Source organism: Brachyhypopomus gauderio, chromosome 10 (genome assembly GCF_052324685.1).
Source record: "Brachyhypopomus gauderio isolate BG-103 chromosome 10, BGAUD_0.2, whole genome shotgun sequence".
Lineage (NCBI taxonomy): Eukaryota > Metazoa > Chordata > Actinopteri > Gymnotiformes > Hypopomidae > Brachyhypopomus > Brachyhypopomus gauderio.
In genome coordinates, this window is record NC_135220.1 from 11,711,175 (window position 1) to 11,733,736 (window position 22,562).

Sequence of the window (22,562 nt, forward strand, 5' to 3'; positions counted from 1 at the left end):
ATACCCCCAACCCGTCTGTTTGTCTGTCTCTCTCTCTCTCTCTCTCTCTCTATATATATATATATATATATATATATATATATATATATATATATATATATATATATATATGTGTGTGTGTGTGTGTGTGTATATATATATATATATATATATATATATATATATATATATATATATATATATATATATATATATATATATATATATATATATATATACATACACACACACACGACTAATCCAGCTTATTGGTTTGCATCATCGTTGAATCCAAACTGAATACACTGGTTATTGCATCTTCGTCAAAACACTATTTTTTGTACTATTAAATACTATTAAAACATAAAATGGAACATTTATATTAAGAATAATATCAAATATAGTACCAGATTAACCGAGTGATGGGTTGTGCTATTATATCAAGTATGTATACTTAACCTATATAAATGAGATTTTGCGCACAAATTAAGGTGTTTTATTAAATCTTAATACGCATTAGCGAACTTCTAACAATCATTTTTTACCCCCGATTTATGTGCACGCACTCTCGGTTTAAAAATCTATTCTTACACGTGGACGCGCTCGCACTCCCGCGGAACTGCGTGATGGGGTCATATCTATTCCTGCCTTGTCCCGCCCCCTCTCTTACGTCACTACTGCCCGTGATGCGAGTCTTCACGTTCACGCGCGCGCGCTCCCGACTCGCGCAACTGGGGAGCCGTTCCTGCTCGTGATTCAAAGTAGTAGAGACTTCTTGCCCGGCTCGAGCTGTCTCTTGTCTATCCAGGAATGAGAAGCGATGGCCGGTTCTGCCAACGAGGAGAAAACCTACAGAAGGTTCTTGGAGCTCTTCCTGCGAGAGATGAGACCACCTCTCCAAGAAGACGGACCTCTACCCATGCGTCCTCTGTCGGACTTCATCTCCGAGGATGAGGTAGAAGGGGAATGCATCGACCTGTGTCTCCAGCACCTGTGTAAATAGTTAAGTACCGATGTGCTCTCGTTGCTCACATGCGCTATTTGTTAGTGTATGTATCACTGCACGAAAGTGAACTCAGGTCAACATTACCTGACATTAAGGGGGAAGCCCAAACGGAGAAGTTATTCATGGTCAGAAGTACGGAACTATATTTGCCGGTGTTTTCTAGGGGTGTGCGCGAAAAAGAAGCAATCGGGGGCGATGAATGTAGTGGTGATGTGAGTTACACAGAGAAGCGGTGTGTGTGTGTGTGTGTGTGTGTGTGTGTGTTTCCATCTGAACGATACTGACGGGAGCGGAGCGCCTGTCACCGTAGCGCGCGCGCTGTAGAACTGGACACTTCTGCAAATTAATTCGCCATACTTTAAAAATCTATAAACTTTTGCATAGAATTACAAACATCTCATTTGGTACTGGAGTTGTTTATACGGATCGTGTGTTGTGTCGTGTTAGCGTCTTGAATTGTGGACAATTTTATGATCATTGTATCAGACATGCAAAGGCAGTTGTATTTGAACGCCGTGAGACAGGTGTATTCAGTGAGACAGGTGTATTCAATAAGACAGGTGTATTCAGTAAACACGTTTAGGCAGCCACCTCTTTGCCCTCTAACCGGTCACCCCTCCGCCTTTCTCGCTCGCCTCGGTACCGGGATCGCGAGGCTCGGTAGTGGTAAATCCCCCTTTTGCGTTGCACGACGTCACCATTTTGATGCATCAGTACGGCGTCTTCCTCACCTTCATTATTGGCCCACACGGGACCGACATCTTTGCAATCTCAATACTGCATATAATTATAAGAGGAATGATGTACAAAGGCGGGTCGCTAGCGGGTCGTGGGTTCAGCAAAGAGGCAACGGGGTATGGAGGCTTCATGTCCGCGAGAACGATCAAATCTTTAATCTCATGCGTAGGAAAACAGTTACCTTTTCCTTCAAGATGTCGGCATTAATGTGCCTTCTCGGTCTGCCCCGGCACACCTGCCTCGCGTTCCGCTTCTGCAAACACCATGTCGGGGTAAACAGAAATGCGCACGAGATCTGAAGGGGTTACATCCTAGAAACACGTCATCGCTGTTTCTATAATTAGAACGATGAAATTGAATAGAATGGTGAAGAACTAAAGTACATGGGTGTCTGTAAGGAGATCATTTAACGAACTTTTAAATATAACGTTCTAGGCTATGTCTGGCTAAACGAATTCACTGTCGACTTTATATTATTCACTCAAGCATATTTTAGAAAATCATAATGTAGCCTATATTACAGACATAATCATTTTCGTTAAGCTCTAAAACACATTTTACAAATGTTGCTTCCTGATATGTTTTTCTACTTCACCTAATAACTTTTTCATGACATTATTATTTGTGGATTTTGTTATTTCATTTTTATTTTTGCGACATGTGGAGACACAGGTATGCTGTCAGATATCCCTCCTATGTCCTGGGGATGCGGTGACATCTTTGTGTGCTGAAGCAAACCTTCTTATTGTGCAGGGTACCTTTATGTGATCAGACATCAGCTTCTGACCTCCACAAAGGAAGCATTGTTCTCACTGTTTGTGTTTCATTCAAATGTGTCCTGACAGGCTGTTTACCCTAACCTCTCTCTCTGTACCAGGAGGAGTCTCAACACTTAAATAGATGCACATTAAATGGTATTGAACATGTTTTATGGCACAGTTGTCATTACTCATGGCTTAATCTAAATATCTGGTCATCAGGTATCGCTGCACAGTGGATTCTGTCTGCATGTTCTGGTTTTTTAACTATATATCAACTGGACAACATGCTGTAATGTAAACTGTTGATTCTATTTACATAAATCCTGTGTAGTCTCAAACAGCATTTCTGTGTGTTCTGATGAAGCACATGATTAGAAACAGACAGAGAGTTTCGAGCATGGCCTCATTAGAGCGAAGCGTGGCACGGTGGCAGGAATCTTAGAACTGGGCCTCACTCTTGTCATCCAGAGACTCGGGGGGGCAGAAGTGTGGGATGAGTCTCGTTCTCCTTCCATAGAACATGTGTCTTCAACACTCACCCCCCCCCCCCCCCCCCCCCCCAGTGGTGATTCAGCTCAGTGTGTGATTATTTTGTCTCTGGGTTGAAGATCTAATAATAGAGAAGGAGAAGAGGTGGAGAGAACCCCTCTATTCTCCATCTACAAGAGGGTGTGTGTGTGTGCGTGCGTGTGTGTATGTGTGTGTAAGAGAGTGTGCTTGCGTGCATTTGAGAGAGATAGAGAAATTGAGTTGTTTCCTGTTTTTATGTTCTCTGTGTTTATAATGTATCGTTTTTGTTGCTGTGTGTGGTTGTGTGCTTGGTTATATGTGTAGCTTTGTGTGGGTGTTGGCATAGCGATAGTGTGTTTGTGTAGGTGTGCGTGTTTCTGTAGGTGTGCGGGTGTTGGCACAGTGATGGTGGTGTGTTTGTATATGTATGTGTAGATGTTTGCATGTTGAGATGGGTTGTATGTGGTGAGTGTGTTTGGAGCATAGATCTGGTGATGGTTACAGTGACATTCTGATTGGAGAAGAACTTTTGCATTCTAATTATTGAAATGGCCAATCGTAAGAGAGCATTTTTCAAGCAGTAGTACCAATAGACGCCTCACCCAAATGGTGCTAATGATCTACTGCATGTTACGAGCAGTATTTGAATTCCTTTGGCATGAGACTATGTAGTCGCATCATAGACTGATGTTCTGATGAGTCACAACAATGTTTTTCACATCATTCTTGATGACTGTCAACTCCTCGTGCACTAATGTGTAACATTAGCTTGTATTTTGATATTTGATAAACAATAACCATTTCTATTCGCTGAACATATTTTTTTTCCAAGCAGATGAAGGTGGATGATGTTATTACCTTGATGAAGCATCATATGGCGAGATGTGAAGTTGGGGGTGTGTAGGAGGGCGAGAGGAAGGAGGCGTGTCCTGTAGGGAGGCGTGTCCTGTAGGGAGGCGTGTCCTGCACGGAGGCGGGGATGGGAATGCAAGTGCGACAGGGGAGCAGTCCACAGAGGCTGTTGGGACATTTGACAGACAGGCGCTAGGAGAGGAAAGCTCCAGTAAAGCTCATTAAAGCGGCTGTCTCCAACAGCTGTGCGGCACACGTGCAGCACACGTGCAGCACACGTGCGGCCCCCGGGGGCTTGGACATGGGTTGGAGACATCATTCAACTCTGTGATGTCCTCACAGAAGCAGTGACAGGATGTAGCTGCCAGGGGAAGTATTTGCATGTCGCACGCCCGCCCCCTCACTGAGCGGCGTGGGACGTGTTTGTGCTGATCTGTGATCAGTGCCGTGGATGCTCACACACTGACGAGGACTCGATTTGGTCTGGTTATTCTGCTGGTGTACCAGTGCGAAGGACTCAATTGCACTACATAAGAACTCGCTTATTAGGGGACTGGAGGAGTTCCCAGAATGCACTGCAACCAGCATGCAGACGCACATGCTTCAAGCCACTCCGCTTTTCCAGGTCAGCACTGTGATTCCAGTAAGGTGGGCAGGCACTCTGGGAGCAGCTGATCCTGGTGCAGACGCCACACTCCTGTAGTGTGCATCTTTAAAGTGTGATCAGTCTGATTTTCACTCAGATTTTACACTCACACACACATACTCACACACACACGCATATACACACACGTGCATACACATACGCACACATACACAAACACACGCACACATACACACACACACACATAAAATGTGGACCCATGTAGGTTTTTTTTTTTATCATCAAACACTTTTATTTTCTATTACTATTCTGATCATTGAGCTTTCACACATTATTTCTGTAGCACTTTATTTTCGCATTGCAGTTTTAATGTGTTACATTATTTCCTGATTTTAATTTATTTTTAAATGATCTTAAATCAATCATCTTTTAAACTAGTATTTGGGAAGCACCTTCAATAGCTTTGTGTGGGAAATATTAGTGACCTGCTTTGTCTGACCTTTACTATGGCTGGCTACAGGCTGGAGATGAGTCTTATAGGGTGGAGATGAGTCTTATAGGGTGGAGATGAGTCTTATAGGGTGGAGATGAGTCTTATGGGGTGGAGATGAGTCTTATGGGGTGGAGATGGGTCTTATAGGGTGGAGATGGGTCTTATAGGCTGGAGGTGGGTCTTATAGGGTGTAGATGAGTCTTATAGGGTGTAGATGAGTCTTAGAGGGTGGAGATGGGTCTTATAGGCTAGAGATGGGTCTTATAGGCTGGAGATGGGTCTTATAGGGTGGAGATGAGTCTTATAGGGTGGAGATGGGTTATACAGGGTGGAGATGGGTGATACATGGTGGAGATGGGTTAAACAGGAACTGATATGACTGTTCTTTATGTATGACACATGTCAAGAATCACAATATACATGTATTCATATAGTCAGATTATGTACTTTACTGCACAGGAGATGAACCTAGAATTAATAGTGGATTAGGCTACTAGATTACAGAATGTTCAAACATTTAGCTCATGTTACACATATGAAAAATGAATATTGATATGGAGAATATAGCAATCAGATCCCTGGTTCCCCAAACGTAGTGTCAAGATTCTCATGCTTTTCTATTCCACCATGATCTCTGTGTTACGATGCTGTAAAGAAAACCCAACCCAGTTCTGCCTTTTCTTAACGGGTTCTCATTTGCCAAGTGTCAAGATCAACAAGTAATGATTGATGATTGATCACTGATTAGGGTTTGCTCAGCTCACAGACCTTGGTGTGCCTGAGGTCACATCACTGCCCGCTATGAGAATCCATCCACTGTCCTATTTCTGTTGTCAGGCCGAGCTGATCCAGGGTCTCAGAGTCCAGGCAGACCGAATTAGGGCCACTAAAGGGCCACACAAGCCCCCAGGACCAGGCAGGGCCGTCCGCGAGTCCACCGCACTTCTCTCTGCATTTCAACTTCCTTGAATGATGGTGATTTTGTTTCTGGGACAGACATTAATTAGGACTCCACTGAAAATCTTCTCACCCCCCCTTCCTGGAGCCTTGTTCTAAACCCAGGAGTCTCCCACAGCCGTTTCACACGGCTCACATCCTGAGGGAGTGTCACCTCAGGAGGAAAGTATGTTCCTGTATCCGTGACAACGTTTAATACGAATGTGCTATGTTTCTGCCTGAATCACATCACGTCTACAGCAGCTTTAAAATGTGGATTGTAAAAATTGCCCATTCTATTTTCAATAAAATCATACACATTTACTTTTCCTCTTATACGGAAGCTAATCATGAGAGGAATTAGACCTCATACCACCACACTCTTCTGTACTTACGAAACAGATCTAAAAATAAATAAATAAATAGCACCTGGACAGGGTTACATAAGAACCTCTAAACCACAAACCACACGAGAGCTTGAGCGTATTGTGTAATGTGCTTCTGCCATATTATTATAAAAGACAAGTCCATCTCCAGCAACCTGCACGTCTCCCTATTTGGCAGTGTTTCATTTGTTTAAAAGAGGTCTGTGACCTTCACTCAGTTGCAGGCCGGCTAATTGAATGGAAGTTTGATTGATCGCTCCGTCTCGGCAGGTGGCCACCGAGCTCTTAGGCTGAGTGGGGTCTGGGGCACTCGCTTTCACTCACTCTCTGGGTTCCTCCGCCCCGACGCTCGCTGGAGAAGCCCTCCACGTCCTTCACCAGTCTGTCCCCTGCGACGCACTTATTAAAGCACATCTCATCAGCGTCTGGCTGCCGGACCACTGGGAGAAGCCACCATTAGTGATTTCTTTTATTATTTAGCGTATTCAGGCAATCCAATATCCCAGTGATGAGCAGCAGGGCATCGTGGGCTGGTGGGTTCCTCCTGCGTCGTGCCCCTTCTGTCCCAGAGACCGTAGTCCATTTTCATCTGGCTTGTTTTCTTAAAAGCTTGCGCTGCTCAGGATGCCTGTTGCTACACAAACACTCATAAACACACACTTGTGTGTCCAGAGTCAGACAGGCAGCCACAGTATCATGGACATCTTAGTTAAGCCTGTACTGGCTCGGTGCATTTATCACCCAAGACATGATTTAGGAGCTCTCTTTCTCTTTCTCTTCTATCTATTTCCCCTCTCTTTCAGTCTACATCTCCTTTGCTTTCTCCCCCTTTTCATCTCTCTTCCCCTTAATGTTAATGTCTCAACCCATCTCTCTCTCTCTCTCTCTCTCTCTCTCTCTCTCTCTCTCTCTCTCTCTCTCTCTCTCTCTCTCTCTCTCTCTCTCTCTCTCTCTCTCTCTCTCGCGTATCAAGGTGTCCGGGTAACCAGGTCTGTGACGTGGCCTCCACTGAGCAGGAGCAGCCACTTTCAGCAGTAATCCCTTAATCCCCGGGCTGCTGTGGGATTAGAACGTAGGGCTGTCCCAGTAGCAGCTCAGGTCCCTACTGTCTGACTCCGCCCCCTATGTGCCTCCTGGCCACGCCCATGCTACTCAGTGTAACCACATTGTAATTAATGCTGTGGTTACACTGGAACAGTGGTCGTTACTAAACACGCATGTACCACTGCGGTGCTTTGAGTGATCCCGAGTGACACAGGACACTGGAGGCAGCACTGTAAACCTGTACAGGTTACAGCCCAGGTAGGTTCATCTGAGTCCCGCCCGCCTTTACCTTCTGAACAATGACTTGTTCCTGCCTCACAGTGCACAAGCTCATGGCAGCAGGAAAGGACAGAGGGGTTTGGCCCTAATCTACCAGAACTTCATATAACGGGTTATTAGCAATGTTCACGACAGGTGATCTGATGGGACAGGTGATCTACTGGGACAGGTGATCTACTGGGACAGGTGATCTGCTGGGACAGGTGATCTGCTGGAACAGGTGATCTGATGAGACAGGTGATCTGATGGGAAAGGTGATCTGCTGGTCTTCACAGAGGTACATGAGGATGGAAACCCTGCATGTACTGCATCACATGTACTGTAGATCTGCTGGGAAGCATATAACAGTTTACTGTGTATATTTCACATTTGAAGAGGCTAGTCTAGGTCCTTTGTGTCTTTAGTGTGTGTGGACTCTTTGGTGTGCAAGTTCTTTGGTGTGTGTTAGTCCTTTGGTGTGTGTAGGTCCTTTGGTGTGTGTAGGTCCTTTGGTGTGTGTAGGTTATTTGGTGTGTGTAGGTCCTTTACTGTGTGCAGGTCCTTTGGAGTTGTTGAGTTTGATGATGATTATATGCTATTGTCTTGCAGCAGCACGCCAAAACCAGAAAGTACATGTAATCACAGTTAAGCCTGACAGTTAACATCACCAGTCTGTTCTTAAAACTACTTTCTCTTCTGGTTTCTTGCTCTCTCTCTTATACTCTTCTACACAGACAGAGAGAGAGAGAGAGAGAGAGTCTCTTTCCATCTCTATTTCGCTCTCTTTTTCTCTTCTACACAGTCTCTTTCCATCTCTCCGTTCCTCTCTTTTTCTCTTCTATACAGTCTCTCTCCAACTCTCTATTCCTCTCTCTCTTTTTCTCTTTTACAGAGAGAGAGAGTCTCTCCCCATCTCTCTATTCCTCTCTCTTTCACAGTCCATCTCTTTTGTCTTGTTTAAACTCACTCCATATTTCCTCTGGCTCCATGTAAGTGGTGTCATGCTGCTTTTCTCTGTGGTCACACTCCGAGCAGCCTGGGGTGCACTCGGCCCTCGGGCGCAGTGTGGATTAGATGCCACAGTGTGGATTAGACGCTGCAGTGTGGATTAGACCCCACAGTGTGGATTAGACGCCGCAGTGTGGATTAGACCCCACAGTGTGAATTAGACGCCACAGTGTGGATTAGACGCCACAGTGTGAATTAGACACCACAGTGTGGATTAGACGCCGCAGTGTGGATTAGACGCCGCAGTGTGGATTAGACACCACAGTGTGAATTAGACGCCACAGTGTGGATTAGACGCCACAGTGTGAATTAGACGCCACAGTGTGGATTAGACGCCGCAGTGTGGATTAGACGCCGCAGTGTGGATTAGACGCCGCAGTGTGGATTACACGCCGCAGTGTGGATTAGACGCCGCAGTGTGGATTAGACGCCGCAGTGTGCATTAGACGCCGCAGTGTGCATTAGACGCCGCAGTGTGGATTAGACGCCGCAGTGTGGATTAGACGCCGCAGTGTGGATTAGACGCCGCAGTGTCAACGGAACGGTTGGACAACAGAGAGATCCACTCCACTTCCTGCGCAGCGGGCCAAACTGCTCCTCCCTATGGCGGTGGGGATAAAGTCAAATTTGATTCAGCCTGTGGTCAGATTTGTTCCTGGTTGCATTTGGCCCCATCTGATTTGGCCTTGTCTGATTTGACCTGGTCTGATTTGGACTGATCTGATTTGGCCTAGTATGGTAGTGAGGCCATGACTTGATGTGAGTTACAGTGGAGAAGAACACAACCTCTGAAAGTGACCTTGTTAAGGACACAGAAAGTGGACTAGCTAAAAGCAAAGCAAGGGGTCTGACCTGAGTGTGTGTGTGTGTGTGTGTGTGTGTGTGTGTGTGTGTGTGTGTGTGTGAGAATGTATGTGCATATGTGTGTGTGTGTGTGTGTGCGCACACATGTGTATGAGTGTGTGTACCTACCTCAATCATTGCTCTGTACACACAGTCCCCAGGCTACAGAACTGGGCTGCATGCAGCCTGATGAGTGGAGATGACCTACATTCAGCAGCTGAAGTCCTGAATCTGGATCTCTGATGCTCACACACATCTCAGATTATCCGGTGTACGCGTTATAAGGGTGCATTAGGAGTGGGATGAGGACCCCCTCTGTGCTCGGCTACAAGTACCTCAGTGGTAGTGTCACTGGGTGTTTTTTTACTGTCAAAACCACCTAAATGGACCTTACATTATCTCTGTCTCCTTCAGAGCCCGGTCCCCAGGCTGTGATCGGATCTGACAGGCATTCCACTACCTACAGGGATCCTCTCAAAGCCTTGAGTACTATACCGTAGTATAAGTTTGAAAAAGTTGGAGTTTAGCTTGGGTTGGGATCTCCTGACTGACTGATGGAAGACCGTAGCTCTTGTAGGTTGTAGGTTATCACAGGCTTCCCCTGTGTTAATATCAGAAGTGTTTGTTGTTGATGGAACACGGTTGTATTGTCCGTGAGTCCTTTCCATCAACGTTGTGCTGTTCCGGTGCCACCGTCGTCTACCGGGCGGGTCAGGAGCTCCGATCAGAGCCAGAACACACTGGCTTACAGGGTTGTTGCTCCTGGTTCATCTCCCCTTTTAGGGTCTTTTTATGGAAACATTTTTTTCCTTCAAACATATTATCATGCTGAGTAGTGCAAGTCAACAGAGTGTGTTTATCGATTCCCACTCCAGTATCCTTGGGCCTGTATTCGGTAGCAGCTCTGGTCGGTTACATGATCCAGTTTAAGTTCAATATCAGACCGATCCCCAGTGCTGCCTGCGCCCCACAGGTTCTGGACATCAGCAGCAACTCATGCTCCACCCATGCTGGGGGGTTTTAATTAACGACCCAAGGTAGTAACCCAGGAGTTCTAATAACCCGGGTATTCTAATAACCCAGGAGTTCTAATAACCCGGGCATTCTAATAACCCAGGAGTTCTAATAACCCAGGAGCTCTAATAACCCGGGTATTCTAATAACCCAGGAGTTCTAATAACCCGGGTATTCTAATAACCCAGGAGCTCTAATAACCCAGGTATTCTAATAACCCAGGAACTCTAATAACCCGGGTATTCTAATAACCCAGGAGCTCTAATAACCCGGGTATTCTAATAACCCAGGAGTTCTAATAACCCGGGTATTCTAATAACCCAGGAGCTCTAATAACCCAGGAGTTCTAATAATCCGGGTATTCTAATAACCCAGGAGTTCTAATAACCCAGGAGTTCTAATGAAGTGATTTTTATTAAGGTGTCTGGTGAGAGTATACACAGCTACCTCTTTACCTCTTGAGTGTCCCAGACAATGCAGTGTCTAGTGCCATAGTGGTGCCATCGTTAACTTGGGAGGCACACACGCGTTTAATTGCAAAAAGGGAGCTCCAGAAAGTCTAGCCAGCAGAGCTAAAAGAGACCAAAAGAGCAATAAATACAACATGAACAATATCCAAAACGGGACAGGCAGAAAGGGACAAATGAACAAATCATGCAGTACAAAAACAGCGAGACCTGAAAATATAGAGTATGGCTGTGTTCGAAATAGACTACTACATACTGGATACTGCATACTGGACTCAGTATATACTGGATACTGCATACTGGTCCTCGTAGTAGTATGCAGTACAGTTTCCAGTATGCGACAAAAGCAAAGCACACTACGGGGTCACGTGATCGTAGCGTTGCATGATGGGATGCAGTACACCACGAAGATAGCTCTGTTCGCGTACTGGAATATTTTGCGGAAGTAGTAGGTCATCCGGGTATGTTTCGCGTACTGGAAAATTTCATTTTGGTCACATACTGCATACGGCATACTGATTTGGGGCTCGATCAGTACGCCAGTAGTATGTAGTAGACTATTTCGAACACAGCCTATGACTCCATCTGAAATGCTGTACTTCCCTCCTATTCAGTATGTTAAAAAGGCTAGTACGTCCAAATACATACTACATATTGAATTGAGCCTATGATCAGACAAATAACTAGATTCAGGTGATTCTAATAAACCAGAGATTTGGCTTATGGGTAATGTAGTTTGTTTGGGGCTGTCTGGAGGGTACATGTGTGACAAGTAGCTATACGTAGCTTGATGTTTGAGATAAATTAGATTTAGAGGTGTGTAAATATGCGTATGTTCTCTTAATGTGAAGCATGGCCTTGGTAAGAGTTACTGATGAAAATTAATCTGGAAATATAACATGTATTATTTTGTGCCACATTAATTGATAATTGGTCCACATCCTCTCTTATATTAGAATATCAGCAAATTTGATTTGAGCAGATATTAAAACTGCAATTATTCATTAGAAAATCAATTTCACCAGTATCTGTTCATTTTTTATTCATGTCAAGTGTGAGTGGTGTAATATCTAATTTTCACTGTTATTGTAAAAGGTGTTTTGATTATGTAACATTTTCTATTCTTTGCTTTTAGGTGTTTCAGGGGGTCAAAGCACTTTTCTTACCAAGATTAATCATAAACAGATAAACATCAAGAAAAACACCAAATACAAAACTTTATTGTCCTAAAAACACCAAACTACTTTAAAGGTCTTTAAAGGTAATATAAAGAACTTTAACATAGTTGTAGCATTAAATAGGCATACACACAACGTGACCAGTGTTCATGTTTGATGGAAACTTGTAGCTCATTGTTGAAGTAAGCGCCCTAAAGTACAATCTGAGAAAAGTTAGCCTGCATATCTGGGTCAGGCAGTGAAAGGGACATTTGTGGACATTGTGATCCAATTCTGTCCTGTCAGACACTCTAATGGCTGTGGCTGCTGGGTGTGGTATGACTCTGGGTGCTGTCGCCGGGGAAATGTTTAATACAGTGACTCTGCCATAGGTTCCCCATAGAAATGCTTTGGTGCTCATTATAATGGTGACCCCGCCCCCTGTACAGAGACACGGAAATGGTCCCCCATATCACACACTGACTCAGTTCAGCATTTCAGTGGAAGAGGTATAAATTGCAGCCATTCTGTGTATGAGTGTGTGTGTGTGTGTATATGTGTGTGTGTGTATATGTGTGTGTGTGTATATATATGTGTGTGTGTGTATATATATGTGTATATATATGTGTGTGTATATGTGTGTGTGTATATGTGTGTGTGTATATGTGTGTGTGTGTGTGTGTGTGTGTGTGTGTGTTAGGCTCTCGGGTTGTCTGCGTGAAACCCGACATATTAAGTTTACACCAGGAACTGGCACTATTTTCTATTAACACGACAACAGTAAGTCAGTTCTGCCAGTTCTAGTTTGACAACAAAACACAGTTTAAAACAGTTTAACACAGTTAAACACAGTTAAACATGATGTTTGCTGTTTAATCTTTGCTGTTTAATAATTACCCCTCAAAGTTTCTTCCAGCTCAGATATTCATGTTGGCACGTCTACACTGATGCTCAGTGTGGCCGGTTACCGTGCAGTTTAATTGATGTGGAATCGTTTCCTCCTCTGTGTGTGTGTGTGTGTGTGTCTGCAGTGTAAAGTTGTGATACAGTGCGTGACACCTTTTCTTTTCTCTCTTCAATCGACTAACGATGTGCTACAGTTGTCGTGTTGCGACTATTTCACACTATGACTAAGGTGAAATTCTTCCACACTGTGACTCAGGTGAAACCCAGGTGATTCAGAGAGGACGTCTGTCCCGAGTCCTGTTGTTAAAGGTCTATAGTCTGTGAAAGTGATGGTCATGACCTCACAGCCAATCAGAGAGGCCATGTGAAGATGCAGGCTGATGTGGGAGGGGAGGGGCATTTATTAGGGGAGGGGCCGAGCATTTATGATGGAGAAATAGGGGAGGGGCATTTCCCTGACCAGACCACCTACGCATGGGGGGGGGGGGGGGGGGGGGGGGGTTGTCTGAAAAGAGAGCATGAAAGAGATGGAGTGAAAGAGGAAAAGAGGAGAGAGTGTACAAGAGGAACAAGTGTGACTGAGAGTGAGGGAGGAAGAGGGAGTGAGAGATAGAGTGAGAACGAGGGAGGAATAGAGTGAGTGAAACAGTGAGAGAGAGGGAGGAATAGAGTGAGAGATACAGAGAGCGAGGGAGGAATAGAGTGAGAGAGGGCAGCACAGTGTGAGGACTGAGTCATAATAAGCAGTATGCTGACGTAGTGAGCCGCCCCAAAGCTCTGCGATTAGCTGCTATGCTTCAGTCAAGAGCTTCGCCGTGACTCCCTCTCCCCCGCACCACACACACACACACACACACACACACAACCTGAATCTCTGAGTCACCAGGGATAATTGGGAGACACGCTCCACGGGGCGTATGCTGTGACTCATCACTGCATCAGAGAGGTATGGGGGTTTCTGGGGTCTTGGGGAGCTACACATCAGGGTGTGTGAAGACAGGCAGGCTGCACATCTCCTGATGCTGCCATATTCACAAGCTGCTCACATTAGCAGTGGAACCACAGCATCAGATTCCAACACAGAGTAGCACTTGTTATAAGAACATTTGAAAATTAGATGTTTTTTTAATTGCACAAAAAGATTTCAGTTGCTTTGTGAGATAAGTGATTAACTCTTGGGAAACTCTGACTCTGGGTATCTGACTCTTGGGCATCTTTGACTCTGGGTAGCTCTGGCTCTGGGTATCTCTGACTCTGGGTATCTGACTCTGAGCATCTTTGACTTTGGGTATCTCTGACTCTGGGCATCTTTGACTTTGGATATATTTGACTCTGGGTATCTCTGACTCTGGGTATCTCTGACTCTGGGTATCTCTGACTCTGGGTATCTCTGACTCTGGGTATCTCTGACTCTGGGTATCTCTGACTCTGGGTATCTCTGACTCTGGGCATCTTTCGCTAAGATGCTCTAGCATGTCATGTTTCAGCACAGTGTTGTGACATCTTACCACCTCCATCTGTCCATCTGCCCACTCAATCAGAGCATCTCCTCAGGTAACAAACAGAATGTCCCTGCAGACCTGTTCCCTCAGGTACCAAACAGACCATCCCATCGGGAACCAAATAGACCAACCAATTGGATAACAAACAGAGCACCTCACCAGGTACCAGGTGTCCCGTTGGGGTACCAAACCCTGCACCTGTCCTCTTAGATGCCAAACAGAGCATATCTGTTCCCTCTGGTACCAGAGTGCCTGCATCATACTGTGTAAATAGTATTGCCCTCATCATGTAGTCTGTATAATACTCTACATAATACTGCCACCAACATAAAGTCTACATAACTGCCTCCAGTTCAGATACCTTAAAGAGAGATGCTTTCTGTATGGGCGAAATGAAGGTGTGTACCTGATCTACAGACATTCCTGATCTACAGACATACCTGATCTACAGACATTCCTGATCTACAGACGCCTATGATCTACAGCTGGATAATTATAGTCAGACAGTTACCTATAAGACTGAGAGAGAGTCTCTCCTCCTCTGCTATGAGACCAGGCATTTAGACTTTGCACAAATGAGGATATGCTGATTACACATACACACAACATTCTGATACAATACACACATTCATCCACCCGCCCACACAGTCCCTTGACTCTGAACTGGGTGGCACGAGCAGTGAGCTTGGCTTTCTGAACCAATGAGCTGCTTCCTTCTGCTCCTGGGAAGTAAAATGCATCTCAGCAAGACAAGAATGATGCAGTCTTCCACTGACATGCGTAGGGGGCGGAGAGGGGAGGAGCTAAAGATGATGATGCAGCCCATCACACACCTTATTATCACACTGATGTCATAATGCTCAAAACACATCTGCGAACACAAACCTACGGGGCCTTTTGTCAGTAAGAAGAGTAAAATAATTTAAAGTGCTGTTTTAAAAACCTGCCTGTGCAGGTTTTAAGGTGCATTTATGTGAAATTACCACCAGTTTAATTTTTGCTCAAGAACACTAAAGGCGGATCGAGAGACACTCAGCAAACTGGTGTAAGAATACAGAACTGCACAGAACCCCAGTGTGGCGAGCCCACCTGGAGATGCCGGGTGGTGGCCTGACTAATCAGGAAAATGTGAGAGAACACAGTGAAAGCTCTCGCACCCTTCACTGGGGTGACAAACTGAGACGCCGGCTTCCTGGTTGGTTGTGGGACCGTTCTGGTAAAATCGATCTGTGTGTACTTTAAATAAATGAGAGAGTACGATGAAATGGCTCATTAAAGGATTTCTAAAATCAATGTTTGCTCTGTCCGCTGATTTACCTGAGAGAGAAAATGTAAGATTGTTCAACAGGAAGTTTGGTAGCTTTTCCTGTTGGACTGTCTGTGCATTAGTTATCAATCTGTGTAGGAAACCGTGCATCATCAGGGCCAGTGCAGTGAGGAGTCTCCCTACCCCTACCAGTGGGGACTCCCTACCCCTACCAGTGGGGTCTCCCTACCCCTACCAGTGGGGACTCCCTACCCCCTACCAGTGGGGTCTCCCTACCAGTGGGGTCTCCCTACCCCTACCAGTGGGGACTCCCTACCCCTACCAGTGGGGTCTCCCTACCCCTACCAGTGGGGACTCCCTACCCCTACCAGTGGGGTCTCCCTACCCCTACCAGTGGGGGCTCCCTATTCCTACCAGTGGGGGCTCCCTACCCCTACCAGTGGGAACTCCCTACCCCTACCAGTGGGGACTCCCTACTCCTACCAGTGGGGTCTCCCTACCCCTACCAGTGGGGTCTCCCTACCCCTACCAGTGGGGACTCCCTACTCCTACCAGTGGGGTCTCCCTACCCCCTACCAGTGGGGTCTCCCTATTCCTACCAGTGGGGACTCCCTATTCCTACCAGTGGGGACTCCCTACCCCTACCAGTGGGGTCTCCCTACCCCTATCAGTGGGGACTCCCTACCCCTACCAGTGGGGGCTCCCTATTCCTACCAGTGGGGACTGCCTACCCCTACCAGTGGGGGCTCCCTACCCCCTACCAGTGGGGGTTCCCTATTCCTACCAGTGGGGGCTCCCTACCCCCTACCAGTGGGGGCTCCCTATTCCTACCAGTGGGGACTCCCTACCCCTACCAGTGGGGGCTCCCTACCCCTATCAGTGGTGACTCCCTACCCCTACCAGTGGGGGCTCCCTATTCCTACCAGTGGGGGCTCCCTACCCCCTACCAGTGGGGGCTCCCTACCCCTACCAGTGGGGGCTCCCTATTCCTACCAGTGGGGGCTCCCTACCCCCCACCAGTGGGGGCTCCCTACCCCCCACCAGTGGGGGCTCCCTACCCCCTACCAGTGGGGGCTCCCTACCCCTACCAGTGGGGGCTCCCTACCCCCTACCAGTGGGGGCTCCCTATTCCTACCAGTGGGGGCTCCCTACCCCCTACCAGTGGGGTCTCCATACCCCCTACCAGTGGGGTCTCCCTACCCCTATCAGTGGGGGCTCCCTACCCCTACCAGTGGGGGCTCCCTATTCCTACCAGTGGGGACTCCCTACCCCTACCAGTGGGGTCTCCCTACCCCCTACCAGTGGGATCTCCCTACCCCCTACCAGTGGGGTCTCCCTACTCCTAACAGTGGGGTCTCCCTACCCCTAACAGTGGGGTCTCCCTACCCCTACCAGTAGGGTCTCCATACCCCCTACCAGTGGGGTCTCCCTTCTCTTACCAGTGGGGTCTCCTTAACCCTACCAGTAGGGTCTCCCTAGCATAAACTCAGGGAGAGTGCTGTAGGGTGCTGGTGATATTGTGGATTTGTCCTGTGTGTTGATGGGGTTTTAGTGAGCTGCATGCTGCTATCAGAGTGTAGCACATTTTGTCCTGTTTGGCTGGGTGCTTATTGAATTCTGTCCTTGCATTTGTGTGTGTATGTGTCTGTGCATGTGTGTGTGAAAGGCTATGATCAGTACGGGTGTTGTGAATAGATTGAGTGTGTAGTGTCCCAGTCGTGGTTGGGGTAGTATTTCGTCATCCATGTGTGTATAACACCATGATCTTACAATGTCTGGATTTACAACTATTTGAACTTCAAGTATAGCAACATGGTAGTATATGGGGAAGCTGTATGGCAAACTGTAACTCCTCCCTCTGACAGCCTGTCTTCCACCTTCCAGGGTTGTGGGGGTGGAGCCGGGGCATGAAGGGGGCGGGGCCTATGTTTCACTGCTGGCTTTCTGAACAGGGCCCAGAGCAGTAAGTTAGCACAGCACGGCTTTACCGCACAGACCACAGGCCTCCTCCAGACCACCACTGAAAGGAGCAGGCCAGCCGTAATCTGGGGATTAGACTTGTAATCCTGGGTTGGTAAAAATGAGGAAGGAGGCAAGTATAGAGTCTGTTTGTGCAACCAGTTCTGTCAGACTCCAGGAAATAATCTGCTTGAATTGCCAAACTGGTTTCATCTGGTTTGGCCTTCCAGTGCTAATGTTAACTTGTTTATGTAAATATATAGACTTCACTGGCGCTACCACAGCAGGTGCTGACATGACTACGTTCTGCAGTAGATCAGCACTGCTGCTGGTGAACACTGACACTATGCACTTAAATAAAACAGTATCAGTGCATATAGCCATGCATGCAATGGACAGAGGACCACTGGGATCTTACACACTGATATTCAGTATATTTGAGTGTAACACGTAGTATAGTTACATTGTAACCATGGCAATGTAATTTACAGTGTTACAGCAATAGTTTCCAGTAACATTGTACCTGGTTATGGCTCAATCGTGGCTCTTTAAACCATCGCCATGGAAATGTCTGCTGGAGGGATTCAGGGTTAATTTGCGTGATGGTGACCGTGAAAGTGTAACACTCAGCCAGCCAATGACTGATCCAGAAGGCCTACCTCAAGCATTGCCGTTGCCACGGAGACAACCTTGAAACTGGGACCGATTAGCTTGGCACTCAGAGGAGCAGGAGAGTGCCTTCCAACGCACAGTTCACTTCTTCATGTACACTCACTCCAAGTGCCCTAGGCACCCTCGAGCAAGGCGTCTCATGTGTGCCGTAGAGAAGCCTCTGCCCTTCAGCTTCTAGGATGGAGTTTAGGGGCCGAATCTCATATATGGCACCTTCAGTTTTACCACCAAGTCCTTCCTGTAATCCTACTGACTGGTGTCTCTATGGCATTAATAAACAGCCGATGCCCCATTTACTCAGCCGTCCTGTATACGGACAGACCCACTGCCCAGCAGCTCTGCTAAAGTGAGCCGTGGTTTTACTAGGCCGGGCTGTTTTGGGGTCAGTGACAGGGTCCAGGAGCAGGATTGTGCTTCAAAGTCACTCCAGCCCACATTGCCACAGTCCCTGGCCCAACTAGGTCAGTGTCCCTGGAGTAAAACATGCCGGTGGTGGTCACTGAATCACTCCATCCACATTTTCACTATCACACACACACACACTTGGTCACACTCGTGTGTCACACTGTAGGGCTATAAAATATTTAGGACCTGGGTCCTGTATTCCTGCTGTATATATTTAGGTCCTGGTTGGTGAAATATTAATATTCAGTAATATGTGAATGTGAAGATGAGGTGTTGAAAGTGAAGGATGTAGCTAGAGTCTGAGTCATTCAGTATATAATAAAGGTGTCTTGAACATTAACACAGTATCTGAGACCCTAGACATGTTCCCTGCCACCACTGACCAAGGCGTCAGGAGACACCCGACACCCTCCTGGGAATCGAGGGGTTTCTCCAGAGCAAAACTGCTGATTTCATGTCATCTCTATGGGTGCTGAGGTAAATTGCCATAATGATTGGAGCGCTGAGCGGTGTGATGTTATGTGTGAGTGTGCTGATGGTCGCTCCTCTACATTATGGCTGAACTGTGGCGGTTGGGACAGTGTGCTGGTGGAACCATCACTAGCTGCAGCGCTGCTTTCCATAAGGGGGGTTGGGGGTGGGGGGGTATTTGTTTGGCAAATGCCCTGCAGGACCACACCTGACTGGGGCAGAATGGCATACACTCCTCCTACTGCCCATGCACTGCATACGGCAACGAGAGTTTGGGCTTAAACACAGTGGCTATGACTCCAATGGAGAAACACAACCATCTGAAGACCCAGATATCACACCGTGACCTCTGCACCATGCGGCAGGACTGACTGTGTGTGGTACCACATGGCTCCTATGGGGATTTCACCTGCTTTCATAATCTAAAACTCTCTCAACCTCCACTGTTATCTTAACCCCTCACTGTCTGACAGGCTACACTATTATATATTAACCCCTCACTGCCTGACAGGCTACGCTGTTATATTAACCCCTTACTGCCTGACTGGCTACGCTGTTATATTAACACCTCACTGCCTGACAGGCTACACTGTTATCTAAACCCCTCACATCCTCTGGCATCTGCAGGCCAGTCAGTGCAGCTCAAACCACAACAGTTTATTCGGCCTCCCATATCCAACATAACATCTATCATTTGACTAATGGAGAACCTTCTCACTCCGCTTTGTGTCAAACCTGAAGCTTAACAGCACTGTTTGTCTACATAGTGTGTCACGCTGTATGAAGAAGGAGACTTTAAGGGAGGAAGCTTGTGTGTTGAGGTTTGTGTGTTGAGCTTTGTGTGTTGGGGTTTGTGAGTTGAGGTTTGTGTGTTGGTGTTTGTGAGTTGAGGTTTGTGTGTTGGTGTTTGTGTGTTGGAGGTTTGTGTGTTGAGGTTTGTGTGTTGGGGTTTGTGTGTTGGGGTTTGTGTGTTGGTGTTTGTGTGTTGGGGTTTGTGTGTTGGAGGTTTGTGTGTTGGAGGTTTGTGTGTTGGGGTTTGTGTGTTGGGGTTTGTGTGTTGGTGTTTGTGTGTTGGAGGTTTGTGTGTTGGAGGTTTGTGTGTTGGAGGATTGTGTGTTGGTGTTTGTGTGTTGGGGTTTGTGTGTTGAGGTTTGTGTGTTGGGGTTTGTGTGTTGGAGGTTTGTGTGTTGAGGTTTGTGTGTTGGGGTTTGTGTGTTGGAGGTTTGTGTGTTGGAGGTTTGTGTGTTGGGGTTTGTGTGTTGGAGGTTTGTGTGTTGAGGTTTGTGTGTTGAGGTTTGTGTGTTGAGGTCATGTTATCTCCACCCCTGCTGAGTCAGACAGAGTTCCAATGACTGGGTGAAAGTGATATTTAGAAACAGGAAGTGGTATATTGTCCCTGCTGGCTACTCTCACTCTTCTCACTTTTCTCACATCTCTCACTCTTCTCACTCATCTCTCTCACCTCCTCCCATGGTGAGGGAAGGGAGGAGGAGTTTTTATTCAGGTCCTTGATAAAGAGGAGAGAGGAACACCCAAGCCAGCACACCATTTTATCAATGTTATAATGTTTATGTATGTGCGCAAGTGCCTGTGTGTGTGTGTGTGTGTGTGTGTGTGTGTGTGTGTGTGTGTGTGTGTGTGTGTTGTTGTTATGGGACAACAGAGCAATCATCTGGGTGCAGATGTGGTTGAATGTAGACCTGCATGTTGCTATTAATAATCTCTTTCTTATCAACAAAGATTACCTGCATTCCTAACAACTCTCTCTCTCTCTCTCTCTCTCTCTCTCTCTCTCTCTCTCTCTCTCTCTCTCTCTCTCTCTCTCTCTCTCTCTCATCCAAATATTCAAATACTCAAAGCATTCAACAGGCAACGACAAACCCATTTTCACCCACGTACACACTCCAAAAATGGCCTCACTGGAATATCAGCTCGTCCTTATCATGCCCCCAGTGGGAGTGAGGAAACAGTACAGCACACACACACACACACACACACACACACACATTCACACACATGTACTCTCCCAAACCCTGGGCAGTGTGGACCATGCTAGCGATGTGCTGCAGGCCGGTGTTGTGTAATCTCAGATGAGTGTGGACACCACACTGCCTTTAACTGGAGCATGAAGTGACTCGGAGGGGTAGAGCTATATGTGCAAAGGACAAACTTGCACACACAATTACAGACACATGAACACACACACTCAAAGACACACACACACATACGTTTGTGTGGTGTTAGATTTTTAAAGAGTCAAGGACAATTGAACGTTCATGGTGGCCCTTGAGAGCTCTCAATCTCTCTCCATCTCTCCATCTTTCTTCCTTTCTCTCCATCCATCTCTCTCTCCATATCTCTCTCAATCTATCTCTTCTTCTCTCTCTCTTTTGTGGAGTTCAAGGTTTTCTTTGACATGACAAATTTACATTTGTATTGTTCAATGATTTCAACATCACACATACATATAAAACAATAATTATAAAAATATTTCTATTTCTCTCCCTCTTTCTCCATCTCTCCCTCTCTCTCCATTTCTCTCCCTCTTTCTCCATCTCTCCCTCTCCCTCCATCTCTCTCCCTCTTTCTCCATCTTCCTGCCTTTTCTCAATGGCACTCCACACACAATCATCATAATCTTCCAGGCATGTCTGATTTAAATACAGCATATATGATTTCAATATTTAAATATTTTTTTAATATCATTTGAGAGGCGAGAGAAGCATGTGTGTGTGTGTGTGTGTGTGTGTGTGTGTGTGTGTGTGTGTGTGTGTGTGTGTGTGTGTGTGTGTGTGTGTGTGTGTGTGTGTGTGTGTGTGTGTGTGTGTTTATGATGCTGCATCTGTACTGCAGTGTTTGAGTCACCGTTACTCAGAATGACATCAGACTGTGGCACGCCAACACAATTTGCTTGCTGCTTCTCTCAAATTCAAATTAAGAAAGCTTTATTGACATGTAATCATCAACTGTTGCCAGTGAAATCAATAGAGGTTTAAACTCAACCTGAAATCAAATGGTACTTTTTTACCCTGTTTACTCATTTGTTTTTTCATATTATTCATAATTTATTGTCACAAATGATTTTTTTGTCAGAGTGCAGTGACTGCTGCCTGCCTCTAAGAAGCTTCGGACCTTTTGCCATGTCGTTGTGGTGTCATCGATGTCATTCACAATGTCATCATGGTGTCATCGATGTCGTTCACAATGTCATCATGGTGTCATCGATGTCATTCACAATGTCATCATGGTGTCATCGATGTCATTCACAATGTCATCATGGTGTCATCGATGTCATTCACAATGTCATCATGGTGTCATCGATGT

The 22,562-nt window shown here is 46.2% G+C and overlaps 1 protein-coding gene across 1 annotated transcript in view; it reads left to right on the forward strand.

The window, feature by feature from the left end:
* Positions 1 to 677: 677 nt before the first annotated feature.
* The window catches only part of ppm1e (protein phosphatase, Mg2+/Mn2+ dependent, 1E), a 48,757-nt gene continuing 26,872 nt past the window's right edge, over positions 678 to 22,562 (forward strand). Inside the window, exon 1 of the mRNA XM_077020813.1 lies at positions 678 to 981. Coding sequence (XP_076876928.1) covers positions 800 to 981 — 182 coding nt within the window. The 5' untranslated portion in view covers positions 678 to 799. The remainder of the gene's footprint in view (positions 982 to 22,562) is intronic.